The sequence below is a fragment of the Cervus elaphus genome, chromosome 13, assembly GCF_910594005.1.
Source record: "Cervus elaphus chromosome 13, mCerEla1.1, whole genome shotgun sequence".
Classification (NCBI taxonomy): domain Eukaryota; kingdom Metazoa; phylum Chordata; class Mammalia; order Artiodactyla; family Cervidae; genus Cervus; species Cervus elaphus.
The window spans coordinates 33,687,404-33,701,528 of NC_057827.1; the positions used below are offsets into that span (position 1 = coordinate 33,687,404).

The 14,125-nt window shown below is 38.9% G+C and overlaps 1 protein-coding gene across 1 annotated transcript in view; it reads left to right on the forward strand.

The window, feature by feature from the left end:
• The window catches only part of ADAMTS7 (ADAM metallopeptidase with thrombospondin type 1 motif 7), a 56,308-nt gene that overhangs the window by 20,905 nt on the left and 21,278 nt on the right, over nt 1-14,125 (forward strand). The window contains exon 8 of the mRNA XM_043922538.1: nt 429-572. Coding sequence (XP_043778473.1) covers nt 429-572 — 144 coding nt within the window. The remainder of the gene's footprint in view (nt 1-428; nt 573-14,125) is intronic.

The window sequence follows — 14,125 nt, forward strand, 5'->3', positions numbered from 1 at the left end:
CCTTTCCTGTGGCGTGGCAGCTCAGACTCCCTGACTCCACTGCACAGCCTGAGATAGGACCTGGGGTGGGGAGGAGCTCCGTCAGACCAGTGAGGCCAGTGAGGCCGAGGGGGCCACCGTGGGCCCCCTGGGTGCCCCCTGGCCGGCCGTTGTTGGCCAGCTCAGCGCAGGCGCTGGGCTGCTCTCTGGTCCCTGGTATTCAGTTCAGGATCAGCTGCTGGCGGGCCCCGGGGGATACCGGTTGTCACACCCACACTTTACCTTAAGGAAACGGAGGCTCAGAGGTGGGGGGTGACTCTCCCTCCCCGGCCACACGGTGGTTTGGTGGCAGAGCCAAGACCCGGCACCTCGCTGACCCCTCAGGGAGGGAGTGGGCTGGCGGGCTTCCCGCCGGCTCACCCGCCCGTGGGGCCTGTGCTCTTACACAGTTTTGGCATTCAGCATGACGGAAGCGGCAATGACTGTGAGCCCGTTGGGAAACGGCCTTTCATCATGTCTCCACAGCTCCTGTACGACGCCGCGCCGCTCACCTGGTCCCGCTGCAGCCGCGAGTACATCACCAGGTTCCTCGAGTAAGTCCCTCCCAGCCCCGGGCCTCGTCCGAGCCCCTCAGGCCGAGGTCTGCCAGGGCAGCACCTTGGAGGATGCGCGGGAGTTCACAGAAGTATAGCGGGGAGAAGGGTGGGGTGTTCCTGGTAGAGGAGGCATTGGTAAAGGCGTGAGGACGTGAGGAGCGCAGGTTAGTTTTCAGAGCATTGCAGGATATTAAGTGAGGCTACAGGAGCCAAAGCAGGACAGTAAAGGAAGGTGGAGGAGGTGCAGAGCTGGCCATCTGGCCGGCAGGGGCCAGTGAAAAGCGGGAAAGAACGTGCCCTTGAAGGCGCTGAAATACATGGCTTTACCCTTCTATTGTGTTCTCTTAATTTGCTATGGTATTTTAAATTTTACTATTTAATGTTTTAAGTAAAGACAAAACATTTAAATGATTAGTGCAAGTTTTTTTTTATTGAGATATAGTTGATGTGCCATATTATATAAGTTTCAGATGTACAACAGTGATTCACAATTTTTAAAGGTTATATTCCATTTATAGTGATAAAACATTGGCTGTATTTCCTATGCTGTACAATATATCCTGGAGGGCATGGCAGCCCACTACAGTATTCTTGCCTGGAGAATCCCATAGACTGAGGAGCCTGATGGGCTACAGTCCACAGGGTCACAAAGAGTTGGAAAGCACCTAAGCGTGCATGCACATGCACAATATATCCTTGTAATTTTATGCATAGTAGCTTGTACTTCTTAATCCCCTATCCCTAACTTGCCCCCCCTCCCTTCCCTCTTCTCACTGGTAACCACTAGTTTATTCTCTCATCTGATTCTTTTTTGTTGTAATCATTATTTTTTTTATTTTTTAGATTCCATTTGTGAGTGATATCATACAGTATTTGTCTTTTTCAGCCTGACATTTCTCTAAGCATAAGTCCATCCATGTTGTTGCAAATGGCAAAATTTCATACCTTTTGTGGCTGAGTAATATTCCATTATCTACTACATTTTCTTTATCCATTCATCTGTTCGTGGACACTTAGTTTGTTTCCATATCTTGGCTGTTACAAACAGGGCTGCTATGGACACTGATGTGCACATATCTTTTCAAATTAGTGTTTTCATTTTTTTCCCCCGTATATACCCAGAGTAGAATTGCTGGGTCACATGGTAGTTCTGTTTTTCGCTTTTTGAGCCATACTGTTTTCCACAGTGGCTACACCAATTTACAGTCCTGCCAACAGTGTACAAGGGTTCTCTTTTCTCCACATCTTTGCCAACATTTGTTATTTGTGTTCTCTCTGATGATAGACATTCTGAGGTGTGAGGTGATATCTTGTTTTGATTTTAATTTCTCTGATGATTAATGTTGTTAAACATCTTTTCATGTGTCTTCTTTGGAAAAATATTCAGGTCTTCTGCACATATTTTTAATCTGTTTTTTTTTTTTTTTATATTGAGTTGTATAAGCTGTTAATATATTTTCGATATTAACTCCTTGTCAGTCATGTCTTACAAATATTTTCTTCCATCCAAAGTTTGTCTTTTCATTTTGTTGATAGTTTCTTTCACTATGTGAAAGCTTTTAAGTTTAATTAGATCTCGTTTGTTTTTTATTTTTATTTACTTTGCTTTAGGAGACAGATCCAAAAAAAATATTGCTACAATTTATGTCAAAGGGTGTTCTGCTTATGTTTTCTTCTGGGAGTTTTATGGTTTCCGGTACTACATTTAGGTCCTTAATCCATTTTGAGTTTATTTTTTGTACATGGTTTGAGACAGATGTTCTGATTTCATTCTCTTACATGTAGCTGTCCAGTTTTCCCAGTACCATTTAATGAAGTGACTGTCTTTTCCATTGTATATTCTTGATTCCTTTATTGAAGATTGATTGACCATAAGTGTGTGGGTTTATTTCTGGGCCCTCTGTTCTGTTGATCTGTATGGCTGTTTTTGTGCCAGTATCATACTGTTTTTTTTTTTAATTTTATTAAAGTATAATTGATTTACATGTTTAATTTCTGATGTATACCACAGTGATTTAGTTATACATATATATACTTTTTCATATTCTCTTCCATTATGGTTTATCATAGGGTATTGAATATAGTTCCTTGGCCTGTGCAGTGGGACCTTGTTGTTTATCTATCCCGTATATATGGTACTTTGTATCTGCCTATCTCAAACTCCCAGTCTTTCCTCCCCAATGTCTGTTATCTATGTCTGTGAGTCTGTTTCTGTAGATATGTTCATTTGTGTTGTATTTTAGATTCCACATACAAGTGATATCATATGGTATTTATCTTTCTCTTTCTGAATTACTTTGCTTAGTGTAATAATCTGTAGGTATATCTATGTTGCTGCAAATGGCATTATTTCATTCATTTGTTTAATTTTGCTTTTGTTTCTGTTGCTTTGGAGACTGATCTAAGAAGACACTGGTATGGTTTTGCCTGTGTTCTCTTCTAGGAGTTTAATGGTGTCATCTCTTATATTTCAGCCTGTAAGCTATATTGAGTTTATTTGTGTATGGTGAGAGGGTGTGTTCTAACCTCATTGATTTGTGTGTGGCTGTCCAACTTTTCCATCAGCACTTGCTGAAGAGACTGTCTTTCCTCCACTGTGTATTCTTGCCTCCTTTGTCAAAGATTAATTGGCCATGGGTGTGTGACTTTATTTCTGGGCTCTCTATTCTGTTCTGTTGATCCATATGCTATTGTGCCAATACCATGCTGTTTTGATTACTGTAGCTTTGTAGTATTATTCAAAGCCTGGGAAGGTTATACCTCCAGCTTTGTTCTTTTTACTCAGAATTACTTTGGTAATTGAGTCTTTCATGGTTTCATATAAATTTTAGGATTTTTTGTTCTAGTTCTGTGAGGAATGTCATGAGTAATTTGATAAGTATCCCTTTACATCTATAGTTTGCTTTGGGTAGTAGAGTGGCCATTTTAATGGTATTCTTCCAATCCAAGAGCTTGGGCTGTCTTTCCATTTCTTTGAATCATCTTCAATTTCCTTTACTAATGTTTGTTAGTTTTCAGCATTTAAGTCTTCCACATTCTTGGTGAGGTTTATTCCTAAGTATTGATTTTTTTAAAATACGATTTTAAAAGAAATTTTTGTTTACATTCTTTTTCTGATATTTCATTGTTAGTGTAAAGAAGTGCAAACAATTTCCATATGTTTCTTTTGTATCCTGCTACCTTGCCAAATTTGTTTATCAGTTCTCCTAGTTTTTGTGTGGATTTTCTGTATATACTATCATGTCATCTGCAGATGATAACAATTTTACCTCTTCCTTCTGAATTTGAATACCTTTTATTTCTTTTTCTTATCTGATTTCTGCAGCTGGATTTCCAATACTATATTGAATAGAAGTGATAAGAGTGGGTATACTTGTCCTGTTTCAGATTTTCATGGGAAGACTTTCAGCTTTTCACTATTGAGTATTATATTGGCTGTGGGTTTGTCATAAATATTAATAGCTTTCCTTATGTTGAGGTATGTTCCCTCTATACCCACTTTTGTAAGAACTTGTATCATGAGTGGATGATGAATTTTATAAAATGCTTTTTTTGTGTCTATTATGGGGATCGTGTGGTTTTTGCCCTCTGTTGATGTATGTGTCACACTGATTGATTTGCATGTGCTGAACTATCCTTGTGACCCTGGGATGAATCCAACTTGACCATGGTGCACGCTGTTTTTTATGTGTTGTTGATTTTGGTTTGCTAATATTTTCTTGAGAATTTTTGCATCTAATATTCATAAAAAATATTGACCTGTAATTTTCTTTTTGGTATTGTCTTTGGTTTTGGTATTGGGTTGATGGTGGCTTCACAGAATGTCTTTGGGAGTTTTCCTTCCTCTTCAGTCTTTTGGAAGAGTTTGAGAAGGATTGGTGTACATTTTTCTTTGTATGTTTGGTAGAATTCACCTGTGAAGCCATCTGGTCCTGGGCTTTTGTTTTAGGGAGTTGTTGTTGTTGTTTTTATAGATTACAAGTGCTATTTCACTTCTAGTGATCAGTCCATTCTGTTTCTTTTTGATTCATCTTTGGCAGCTTGTATTCTTCTAGAAAGTTGTCCGTTTCTTCTAGGTTGTAGACTTTGTTGGCATATAATTGCTCATACTTCTACAATATTGATTGTGATTTCTCCTCTTTCATTTCTTATTTTGTTTATGTCTTCTGTCTTCTTGGTGAGCATGGCCAGAGGTTTGTTAGTTTTGTTTACCCTTTCAAAGAACCAGCTCTTGGTTTCATTGATTTTTTTTCCCCTGCTCTTTAAAAATTTTTTTTATTTTCTCTCTGACCTTCATTAGGTCCTTCCTTCTGCTGGCTTTAGGTTTTGTTTGTTCTTTTTCTAATTCTTTTAGATGGTGAGTTAGGTTGTTTATTTGAGATTTGTCTTGTTTCTTTAAAAAGGCCTTTATCACTATGAACTTCCCTTTAAGAATTGTTTTTTGCTGCACCTCATAGATTTATTATGGTTGTGTTTTCATTGTCATTTGTCTCAAGGTTTTAAATTTCCTTTTGACTTCATTGTTGACTTACTGGTTTTTAGTAACATGTTGTTTATTCTCCATGTAATTGGTTTTTTCTTATTTCTTTTTCTGTGGTTGATTTCTGTGTTACTGTGGGCAGAAAAGATGCTTGAAATGATTCCTATGCTTTTAAATTAGTTGAGGTTTATTTTGTGCCCTAACATGTAGTCAGTCCTAGAGAATGTTCCATATGCACTTGAAAAGAATGTATATTTTCCCTGTTTTGGATGTAATGTCTTGAAAATATCAAGTCTAACTGTTTTATCATTTAGTATCTCTTGCCTTATTGATATTTCTGTCTCAAAGATCTGTCCATTGATGTGACCATTGTTAAAGTCTTTTACTATTCTCTCATTCCCATCAGTTTTTCCTTCTATGTCTGTTAGTGTTTGTTTCATGTATTTGGGTGCTCCTATATTGGGTACGTGTATGTTGAAAAGTGTAATATCATCTCCTTGTATTGGTCCTTTTATCATTATGTAGTATCTTTCTTTATAACCTTTGTTTTTGTTTATATTTATTTTTAATTGATATATAGTTGATTTACAATGTGTTAGCTGCAAGTGTACAGCAAAGTGATTCAGTTTTATATACACACACACACACACATATATATATACATGAATATTTATGTTCTTTTTCAGATTTTTTTTCCTATATGTTATTATCAAATGTTGAATATAGGTTCTTGTGCTATACAGTAGGTCCTTGTTGTTTATCTATTTTGTATATAGTAGTGTGTGTATGTTACTCCCAAATTCCTGATTTATTCTTCCCTGCCAAACCTTTTCTTTAGGTAACTATACATTTGTTTTCTATGTCTGTGAGTCTGTTTCTGTTTTATAAATAAATTCATTTGTATCACTTTTTTTTTATTCCACATATAATATTGTATGATATTTGTCTTTCTCTGACTTACTTCACTTATTATGATAGTCTCTAGCTCATTCATGTTGCTGCAAATGGCATTCTTGCACTCTTTTTTCTGGAGGAATAATATTTCATTTTGTTTGTGTATACAACACACACATATATATACACACACATCTGATCTTAGTCCATTCATCTGTCAGTGTTCATTTAGATTGCTTCTATGTCTTGTTTATAACCTCTGTTTTAAAGTCTATTTTGTCTGATATGAGTGTTGTGACCTGTGTTTCTTGTCATTTCTTTTTACATGAAATATCTTTGTCCATTCCCTCACTTTGAATCTGTGTTTCCTTTGCCCTAATGTAAGTCTCTGCTAGGCAGCATATTGTAGTCCCTTGTTTTTTTGTTTTTTACTTTTAAATCAGTCTCCTACTCTATGTATTTTGATTGGAGCATTTAGACTATTGACATTTGTGGTAATTATTTACAGATATGTATTTATTGCCATTTTAAACCTTATTTCCCCATTGATTTTATATTTTTTCTTTGACCCTTTCTTCTGTTTTGTTTTTCCTTTTGTAGTTTGATAATTTTCTTTAGTATTGTGCTTCTTTTGGTTTTTGCTTTTTGTGACTCTATGTTTTTGATTTGTGGTCACCCTGTTTTTCAAGCGTGTTAAACACTTCCCATATCTACTTGCTTTAGTCTGGTAATCATATAATATCAAACAGATTCTAGGAAAAAAAAAATCTACATTTTCTTACTCTCGTCCCCAACGTTTTAGGATTTTGATGTCCTCTTTTACATCTTCATGTTCATCCTCTTATTGTTAATTGGGGTTATCATCTCTTTCACAGAAATTTTTTGATTTTTTTTTTTTTAGATCTATGTACTGGCTTATTTAAGTGATTTACTTTCTAATTGTGATTTTCCTTACAGAGTCTTCCATTTAGAAAAGACCTTTCAATATTTCCTTTATTATAGATTTGGTATTGCTATATTCTTTTAGTTTTTGTTGGGAAATTATCTTTCCTTCTATTCTAAATGATCATTTTGCTGAGTAGGGTATCCTAGGTTGCAGATTTTTCTCTTTCAGGACTTTGAATGTATCTTACCATTCTCATCTGGCCTGCAACATTTCTGTAGAGAAATCAGTTCACATCCTCATGGGGGTTCTTTTGTAATTTAACTCTTTTTCTCTTGATGCCTTTAGCATTCTCTCTTGAACTTTTACTGTTTTATTTGAAATATGTCTTGGTATAGATCTGTTTGGATTCATTTTGTTTGGAACCCTGTGTGCTTCCTGAACCAGGATATCTGTCTCCTTCAGGTTTGGAAAGTTTTCAACCATAATTTCTTGAAATACATTTTCAGTCTTCTTTGCTCTTTCTTCTCCTTCTGGGAGCCCTGTTATGTGTAGATTGGCAAACTCTGTGTTATCCCATAGACTCTTACTATATTGCTTTCATTTTTTTCGTTTGGCTTTCTGTCTGCTGTTCTGATTGGGTGATTTACATTATTTTATCTTCCAGATCACATATTTGTTCTTCTGCATTGTTCATTCTGCTACTCATTGCCTTTAGCTCAGCTTTCATCTTGGCAAATGAGTTTTCTCTGTTTTCTTGATTCCTTTTTATAATTTCTAATTTGTTTTTTACTGTAACTTGCATTTCTATTAATAATCCTTCTTAATTCCTTCAATATTATCATTATCTTCTTTTTAAACTCAGTGTCTATTAGATTGTAGAAATCTGTTTCATTGTTTTTTCAGGAGAATTCTCTTAATCTTTTAATTTGAAATGGTCCCTCTGCTTCTTCGTTTACCTATATTTCTCTTGCTGTTTGAGTTTAGGAGAAACTGTTATCTGTTGTAGTCTTAGAGGGCTGTTTTTGTGTGGGAGGCTGTGTAGCCTGGGTGGGTTTAATATTTTTGGTGCAATGACTGTTTTTAGTATGGATGCCTACCACCTCTTTCCTTAGTGCATGCTGGCCATTATTGCCTTGGTAGGAGGTGTGACTGGTGTTGTCTTCAGAGCCTGCGTTGAATGTTGAGCAGAGCCTTCTCTTTGCTCTGTTTGTCACTGCCCTGTTCAACTGCTCCCTAATTATTGGAGTAGAAGCCCCCATATCCATTTCTGAGTTGTGTTTCTGAGCTGCAGTGCAAGGTAGGTGAGTTTGGAGCACTCCCACTGGCAGAAGAGCTGCTGAGTTTTGCTCTGCCAGAACTGCCCACTGGTGAGCATGCTCTATTATGTCACCCATTGTGGGGGATCAAACGTCCACTGTTGGCCCTGCCCTCGGCCCCACCTCAACCATGGGAATGCCAACAGTCAATCCTGGTGTTTCTCAGATATAGTTTTCACAAGGTCTTCAACACAGATCCAAGAAGTCAGGTCCCAGGACTGCAGTAATCATGTACATGGACTCAGTGAGGGAGCCATGGAGGCAGCTCAGATCCCGGCCCAGCCCAGCCCCACAGCATGTGCCCACAAAACCCACAACTCCTAAGACCAGACCATCCCAGCCGCAGGAGCACCCATGGTCTGCTTGAATGTCCTGCAGGTGCTGAATTTACCAAGCTGGCAGCAGAGGTGTAAATCTGCAGCTCACACAGCCAGGGAGAGATTTCAGCCCTGCTTTATAAGTTATGTGGTCCCTAGGGCTTACCTATGATTTCAGCATTACCTCTGTACATGGGCAACCCACTGGCACCTGGTGGTGGGTGCATGGGAGCCCACAGAGGTGGTGGCTAGGGTGTGATAACCTGCCCAGGTGGTGGCTGGAGCATGGGAGCCCGCCAAGGTAGTGTTTGGGTTATGTGGACTCACCCAGGCTGGAGCCCACCCAGGTGGCAACTGGGGCATGGAGAAAGAAGCTGCAAGGGCAGCCCTGCCCCTCCCTTCACATGCCACTTAACTGTGGCACATTGCTTCTATGGTGGGCCCAGGCTTTTTCTGCAGACAACCTGGTTGTATCTGTACCACGTTCCAGCCACTTCAGGCTATTTCCACACAGCCAACACCAGTCCTTTTTCCAGATCTGTCCTCTAAACCCCAAGTTTCAGCACCAGCCCCTGCCCATACCATAGGATGCTTGTGTCAGGCTGGAGCATGCAGGCTGGTGGCATTGTCTTATGTAGGTCTCTCTGTTCTGCCTGCCACAAACCATTTGTTATACTCTCCTCTGAGCCTGTGTAGCTCGCTTTCTCTCCCCGTTGATCTCCCTGAAGGTGAGGGGGCTTCCCAGGGTGTGGGACTCTGTCCTCTTTTACTGTTCCCTCCCAGGAGTGCAGGTTGCATCCTGCTTCCTTTTCTCCTCCTCCCCCCATCATCTTGCCCAGTTATGTGGAGATCTTCCCTGTCCCTTCAGGTGTTTGAGATCTTCTGCTAGTGTTTGGTGGGGCTTCCCAGGTGTCACTAGTGGTATAGATCCTGCCTGCCAGTGCAGGAGACATAAGAGAGCTGGGTTCAATCACTGGGTCAGGAAGATACCCTGGAGAAGGGCATGGCAATCCACTCCAGTATTCTTGCCTGGAGAATCCCAAGGACAGAGGAGCCTGGAGGGCTATGGTCCATAGGGTTGCAAAGAGTCAGACGTGACTGAAGCAACTTACCACAGCACAGCTAGTGTTCAGTAGGTATTCTGTGAGAATTACTTCATATGTAGATATGTTTTTTATGTATTTGGGCAGGAGCTGAGTTCCATGTCCTTCTACTCTACCATCTTAATTCCTATCCCAATACCATACTGTTTTGATTACTATAGTTTTGTAGTATAGGCTGCAGTCAATGAGTGTGGTATCTCCAGCTCTGTTCTTTCTTAAGATTGTTTGGGCTATTTGAGGTCTTTTGTGTTTCCATACAAATTCTAAAATTATTCTGGTTCTGTGATAAATGCCATTGGTATTTTGACAGAGATTGCATTGAATCTGTAGATTGCCTTGGATAGTAGTATCATTTTAACAATACTGATTCTAACCTGTGAACATGATGTATCTCTCCATCTGTTTGTGTCATCTTCAATTTCCTTCATCAGTGTCTTATTTTCTGGGTACAAGTTTTTTACCTCCTTAAGCAGGTTTATTCCTAGATACTTTATCCTTTTTGATGTGATGGTAAATTGCTTTCCTTAATTTTTTTGTGATAATTTGTTACTGTATAGAAATGCAACAGATTTCTTTATGTTAATTTTGTATCTTGTAGCTTTACCAAATTCATTGATGAGCTCTAGTAGTTTTTTTGGTGGCATCTTAAGGATTTTTCTGTGTATAGTGTCTTGTCATCTGCAAACAGTGCCTGTTTTCTTTTTTTCAACTTGAATTCCTTTTATTCCTTTTTCTTGTCTGATTGCTGTGGCTGGGATTTCCAGTACTATGTTGAATAAATGTGGAGAGGGTGGGCATCCTTGTCTTGTTCCTGATCTTAGAGGGAATACATTCAGCTTTTCACCATTGAGTATGATGTTAGCAATGGGTTTGTTGTTTATGGTCTTCATTATGTTGAGTTATATCGCCAACTCAATGGACATGAGTTACAGCAAGTTCCGGATGTTGGTGATAGAGAAGTCTGGCATGCTGCAGCCTATGGGGTCACAGAGAGTTGGACACGACTGAGCAACTGAATTGATACTCCCTCTATTCCCACTTTTTGGAGGGTTTTTTTTATCATAAATGTTTGAATTTTGTCAAAAGGTTTTTCTGCATCTATAGAGGTGATCATATGGCTTTTATTCTTCAGTTTGTTAATATGGTGTATCACCTTGACTGATTTGCAGACATTGAATCATCCTTTCATTTCTGAGGTAAGTCTCACTTGATCAGAGTGTATGATCCTTTTAATGTTAGGTTCTGATTGATAGTATTTTGTTGAGAATTTTTGCATCTATGTTCATCAGTGGTATTGGTTTGTAATTTTCTTTTCTTTTTGATGTCTTTGTCTGGTTTTGATGTTAGGGTGATGCCTTGTGGAATGAGTTCAGAAGTGTTCTTTCCTCTGAAATTTTTTGGAATAGTTTGAGAAGAAAAGGTGTTAACTCTTCTCTAAATATTTGTGGAATTCTGTGAAGCCATCTGGTCCTGGACTTTTGTTTGTTGGGAGTTTTTTGTTTTTAATTACTGATTCAATTTCATTACTGATATTTGTCTGTTCATGTTTTCTGTTTCTTCCTGGTTCAGTCCTAGGAGATTATATATTTCTATATAGGAATTTGTCTGTTTCTTCTAGATTGTTCATTCTATTGGCATCTAGTTGTTTGTAGTAGTTTCTTATGATCCTTTGTATTTTTCTGGTATCACTTGTAACTTCTTTTTCATTTCTGATTTTGGCCCTCTCTCTTTTTTTTCTTAATGAGTCTGGCTAAAGGCTTATCAATTTTGTTTGTCTTTTCAAAGAACCAGCTCTTTGTTTTGTTGATCTTTTCTATTGTTTTTATTTTCTATTTTTTTTAAGTCTCTGTTTCTAAGTGATTAGCCTAAGTTTTACCACTCATCTTTGCTTTATGCAATGCCAATTTTTAAATGCAGATATAGGCACATCAAACTAATATGTGGAGTCACCAAAATGACACAATTCATATTTCATACCTCATATTTATCAGAACTCTTGACATAGTGCACAAGACTAATTTGACTGGTTTTATTTCACTTTGTAATATGTGCATATTTTCCCAGCACTCTCTGCCTTGGCTTACTGATGTTTGAGGAAGAACTGAGAGGAAATGGATCCATCTTTACATTTCCTTCTAGCCCATCATTTTCAATGCAATAACTGGATGATATAAGGAAGCAACACAAATAGCAAAGATGATGGAGTTCCTTGGTCATTTGTGTTTCCTAAGACATCATACCTTCTTGCTGCATCTGAAGCAAGTTCTGGTTCAAGTGCCAAGTGTGGCCTCTAGGGCTGTCTTAGACATAATAACATTTATCTTGCATTTTCTTAGTCTCAATGAATTCTCTGCATTGTGGATCCACTGGGACTCTGCTCATGCGGTGGCCAGGAACAGTGGACACAGATATTTTGTATCTCCTCATGCAAATGCCTCTTGTCCCATTAGAACCTCCTTAACAAAACACAAGTTCAAAAATACTGAGTTCAAGATGGCAATAGGAGAGCTTTAAATCACCTGCTGCACACTTCCCCATCCTGTGTTCTTTGGGCAGCGACTTTCAACTTTTCATTCTTTTTAGCTTTTCTTACCTTATTTACTTTCATATTTCCAAAAAGTTTTCCTAGAGTGCTGTTTCTTGATTTTTCAATTTAGATAATCATCTGATGACTTGTACAATGGAAGGTTGGAATTTAGCCCCTTTGTGTCACTTCCTGCCCACATTTGCAGCCCCACCCCTGCTACCACATCCCAATATCATGTTAGCATATCTTGATTAAATCCATGTTTACTGTTTTCTTTATTGTTGTTGTATAGATAATGCCAAACCAAGTGTTGTAACAAAATGATTTTCTTTTTAAGAACCACTTTATTTGCCTAGTTTTCTTTGCTTCTCTAAGTCGTCCATACCCTGCGACAATTCTGCAAAATGTCTCTTAATCCAGTTTTGCTGAAGGCAGTCCCTCCCGTGTCCTGTCACAGTTTCCTTATTTCCTGGACATACCCTGTGACATCCCTCTGTCTTCCTGCTCTTGTCTAACCTGGATGATTTCTACTTCTCTCTTAAAATTATCATGCAAGATCTTCCTGTTTCCTGGGTCTCATGCTACCCTATTTAGAGGGGTTTACTTCTTTGTTTTGGTGGAGCATATCCTCAAGTAGCCTTCTGAGAAGAGAAGTATGGATTTGCTTGTCTTATAATGTTTGCTTTTCTTTATTCTTCCCTCATACCTGATTGATCTTTTGATAGCAACTTCCAAGTTAAAAGTCTTTCTCCCTCAGAATTTCAAAGGTGTTTTTCCTTTGTTTTCTAGCTTCCAACACTGCTGTTGACAAGTCTCATGCCAGTCTGATTCCCAAACCTTTGTATGTGACCTTTTAAAAAACTCTGGAAGCTTTTAGGATTTTCTTTCTCTCTCTCTTAATATAGAGAATACTCTCTTTTTTTCTCTTGGTGTGTGTCTCTCTGTTTTTCTGTTGGTGATCTGAACTTTTGCAATTATGTGCCTTGATCTACCTTGGGGTGGTGGGGGGGGGGGGGCACTTGCTAGGCTCTTTTAATCTAAAAACTCAAGTCCTTCAGTTCTTGGAAATATTCTTATTTATTTGATAATCATCTCTCATTTTCTCCTTCTGGAACCCTTAATATTCAGCTCTTCTCTCCCTTTCTTTTTTTTATACTTTTAAACTTTTTTCTGACTCATTCGATTTTCTGAAAGACATCCTTATCTTTGCCTTACAAGCTTTCTGTCACATGAAAATTTTTTTTTTTTTACTTTGTAAAAAATTTTACTTTGTAAAATTTTACAAAGTACCTATTGTACTTTTAACCTCCTGAAATTTCTTATTTGCTAAATATTCCTTTTTATTATCCTATTCTAGTTTCATGGGTATAGTATCTTACCTTGTTGAAGTTATTATTTATTTTGTTTTTTCTTTTACTCCCTGAAATATCTCTCTTTTCTTTGAGTTATTTTTGAGAACCTATCTTTCATGTGAAGGATTTTCCTGAGATGGCATGGCTGTATTCCCTCCATGGAAGGAGGCACTGGGCTGCCAGTCGGGAGGTCTGTGAACTTGGCAGCACTCTTTCAAGCCACCACCGAGGGACTGGTTGGGATGGAGCTGTTTCTTCAGGCTATCTTCAAATGTCAGTATCTAGGGTCATTTTTTCTGAGTGATTTTGCTCCAGCGAGGCATTCTCCAGTCTCCTCCTGGAAGGTGTAAGTCTGACTACAGCATTCTGGCAGCCAGATGGGGAAGGAGCTTGGTGGTTATCTCAGCTTTCCTTGTGCAGACTTTTGTTCGTTTTTTTCTCTGTGGGCCCCTCTGCCTTGGGTCTCCCACCATGCCTGCTGTTCCTGGGCCAGGTCTCCTGGATCACCCTCTCCAGAGAGTGACCCCAGTCCTCTGCCAGGCAGGGAGGTGGCCATGGCCCTGCTCTAGAGGGATGGGAAGGGGATCTGGGGTCTGATGACGTCTTACAGACTTTGAGCCAGGCTCTTGTCCTCGGTCTTCCTGGCACCCAGGCCTCCAGGGGTCCCTCGGGTTT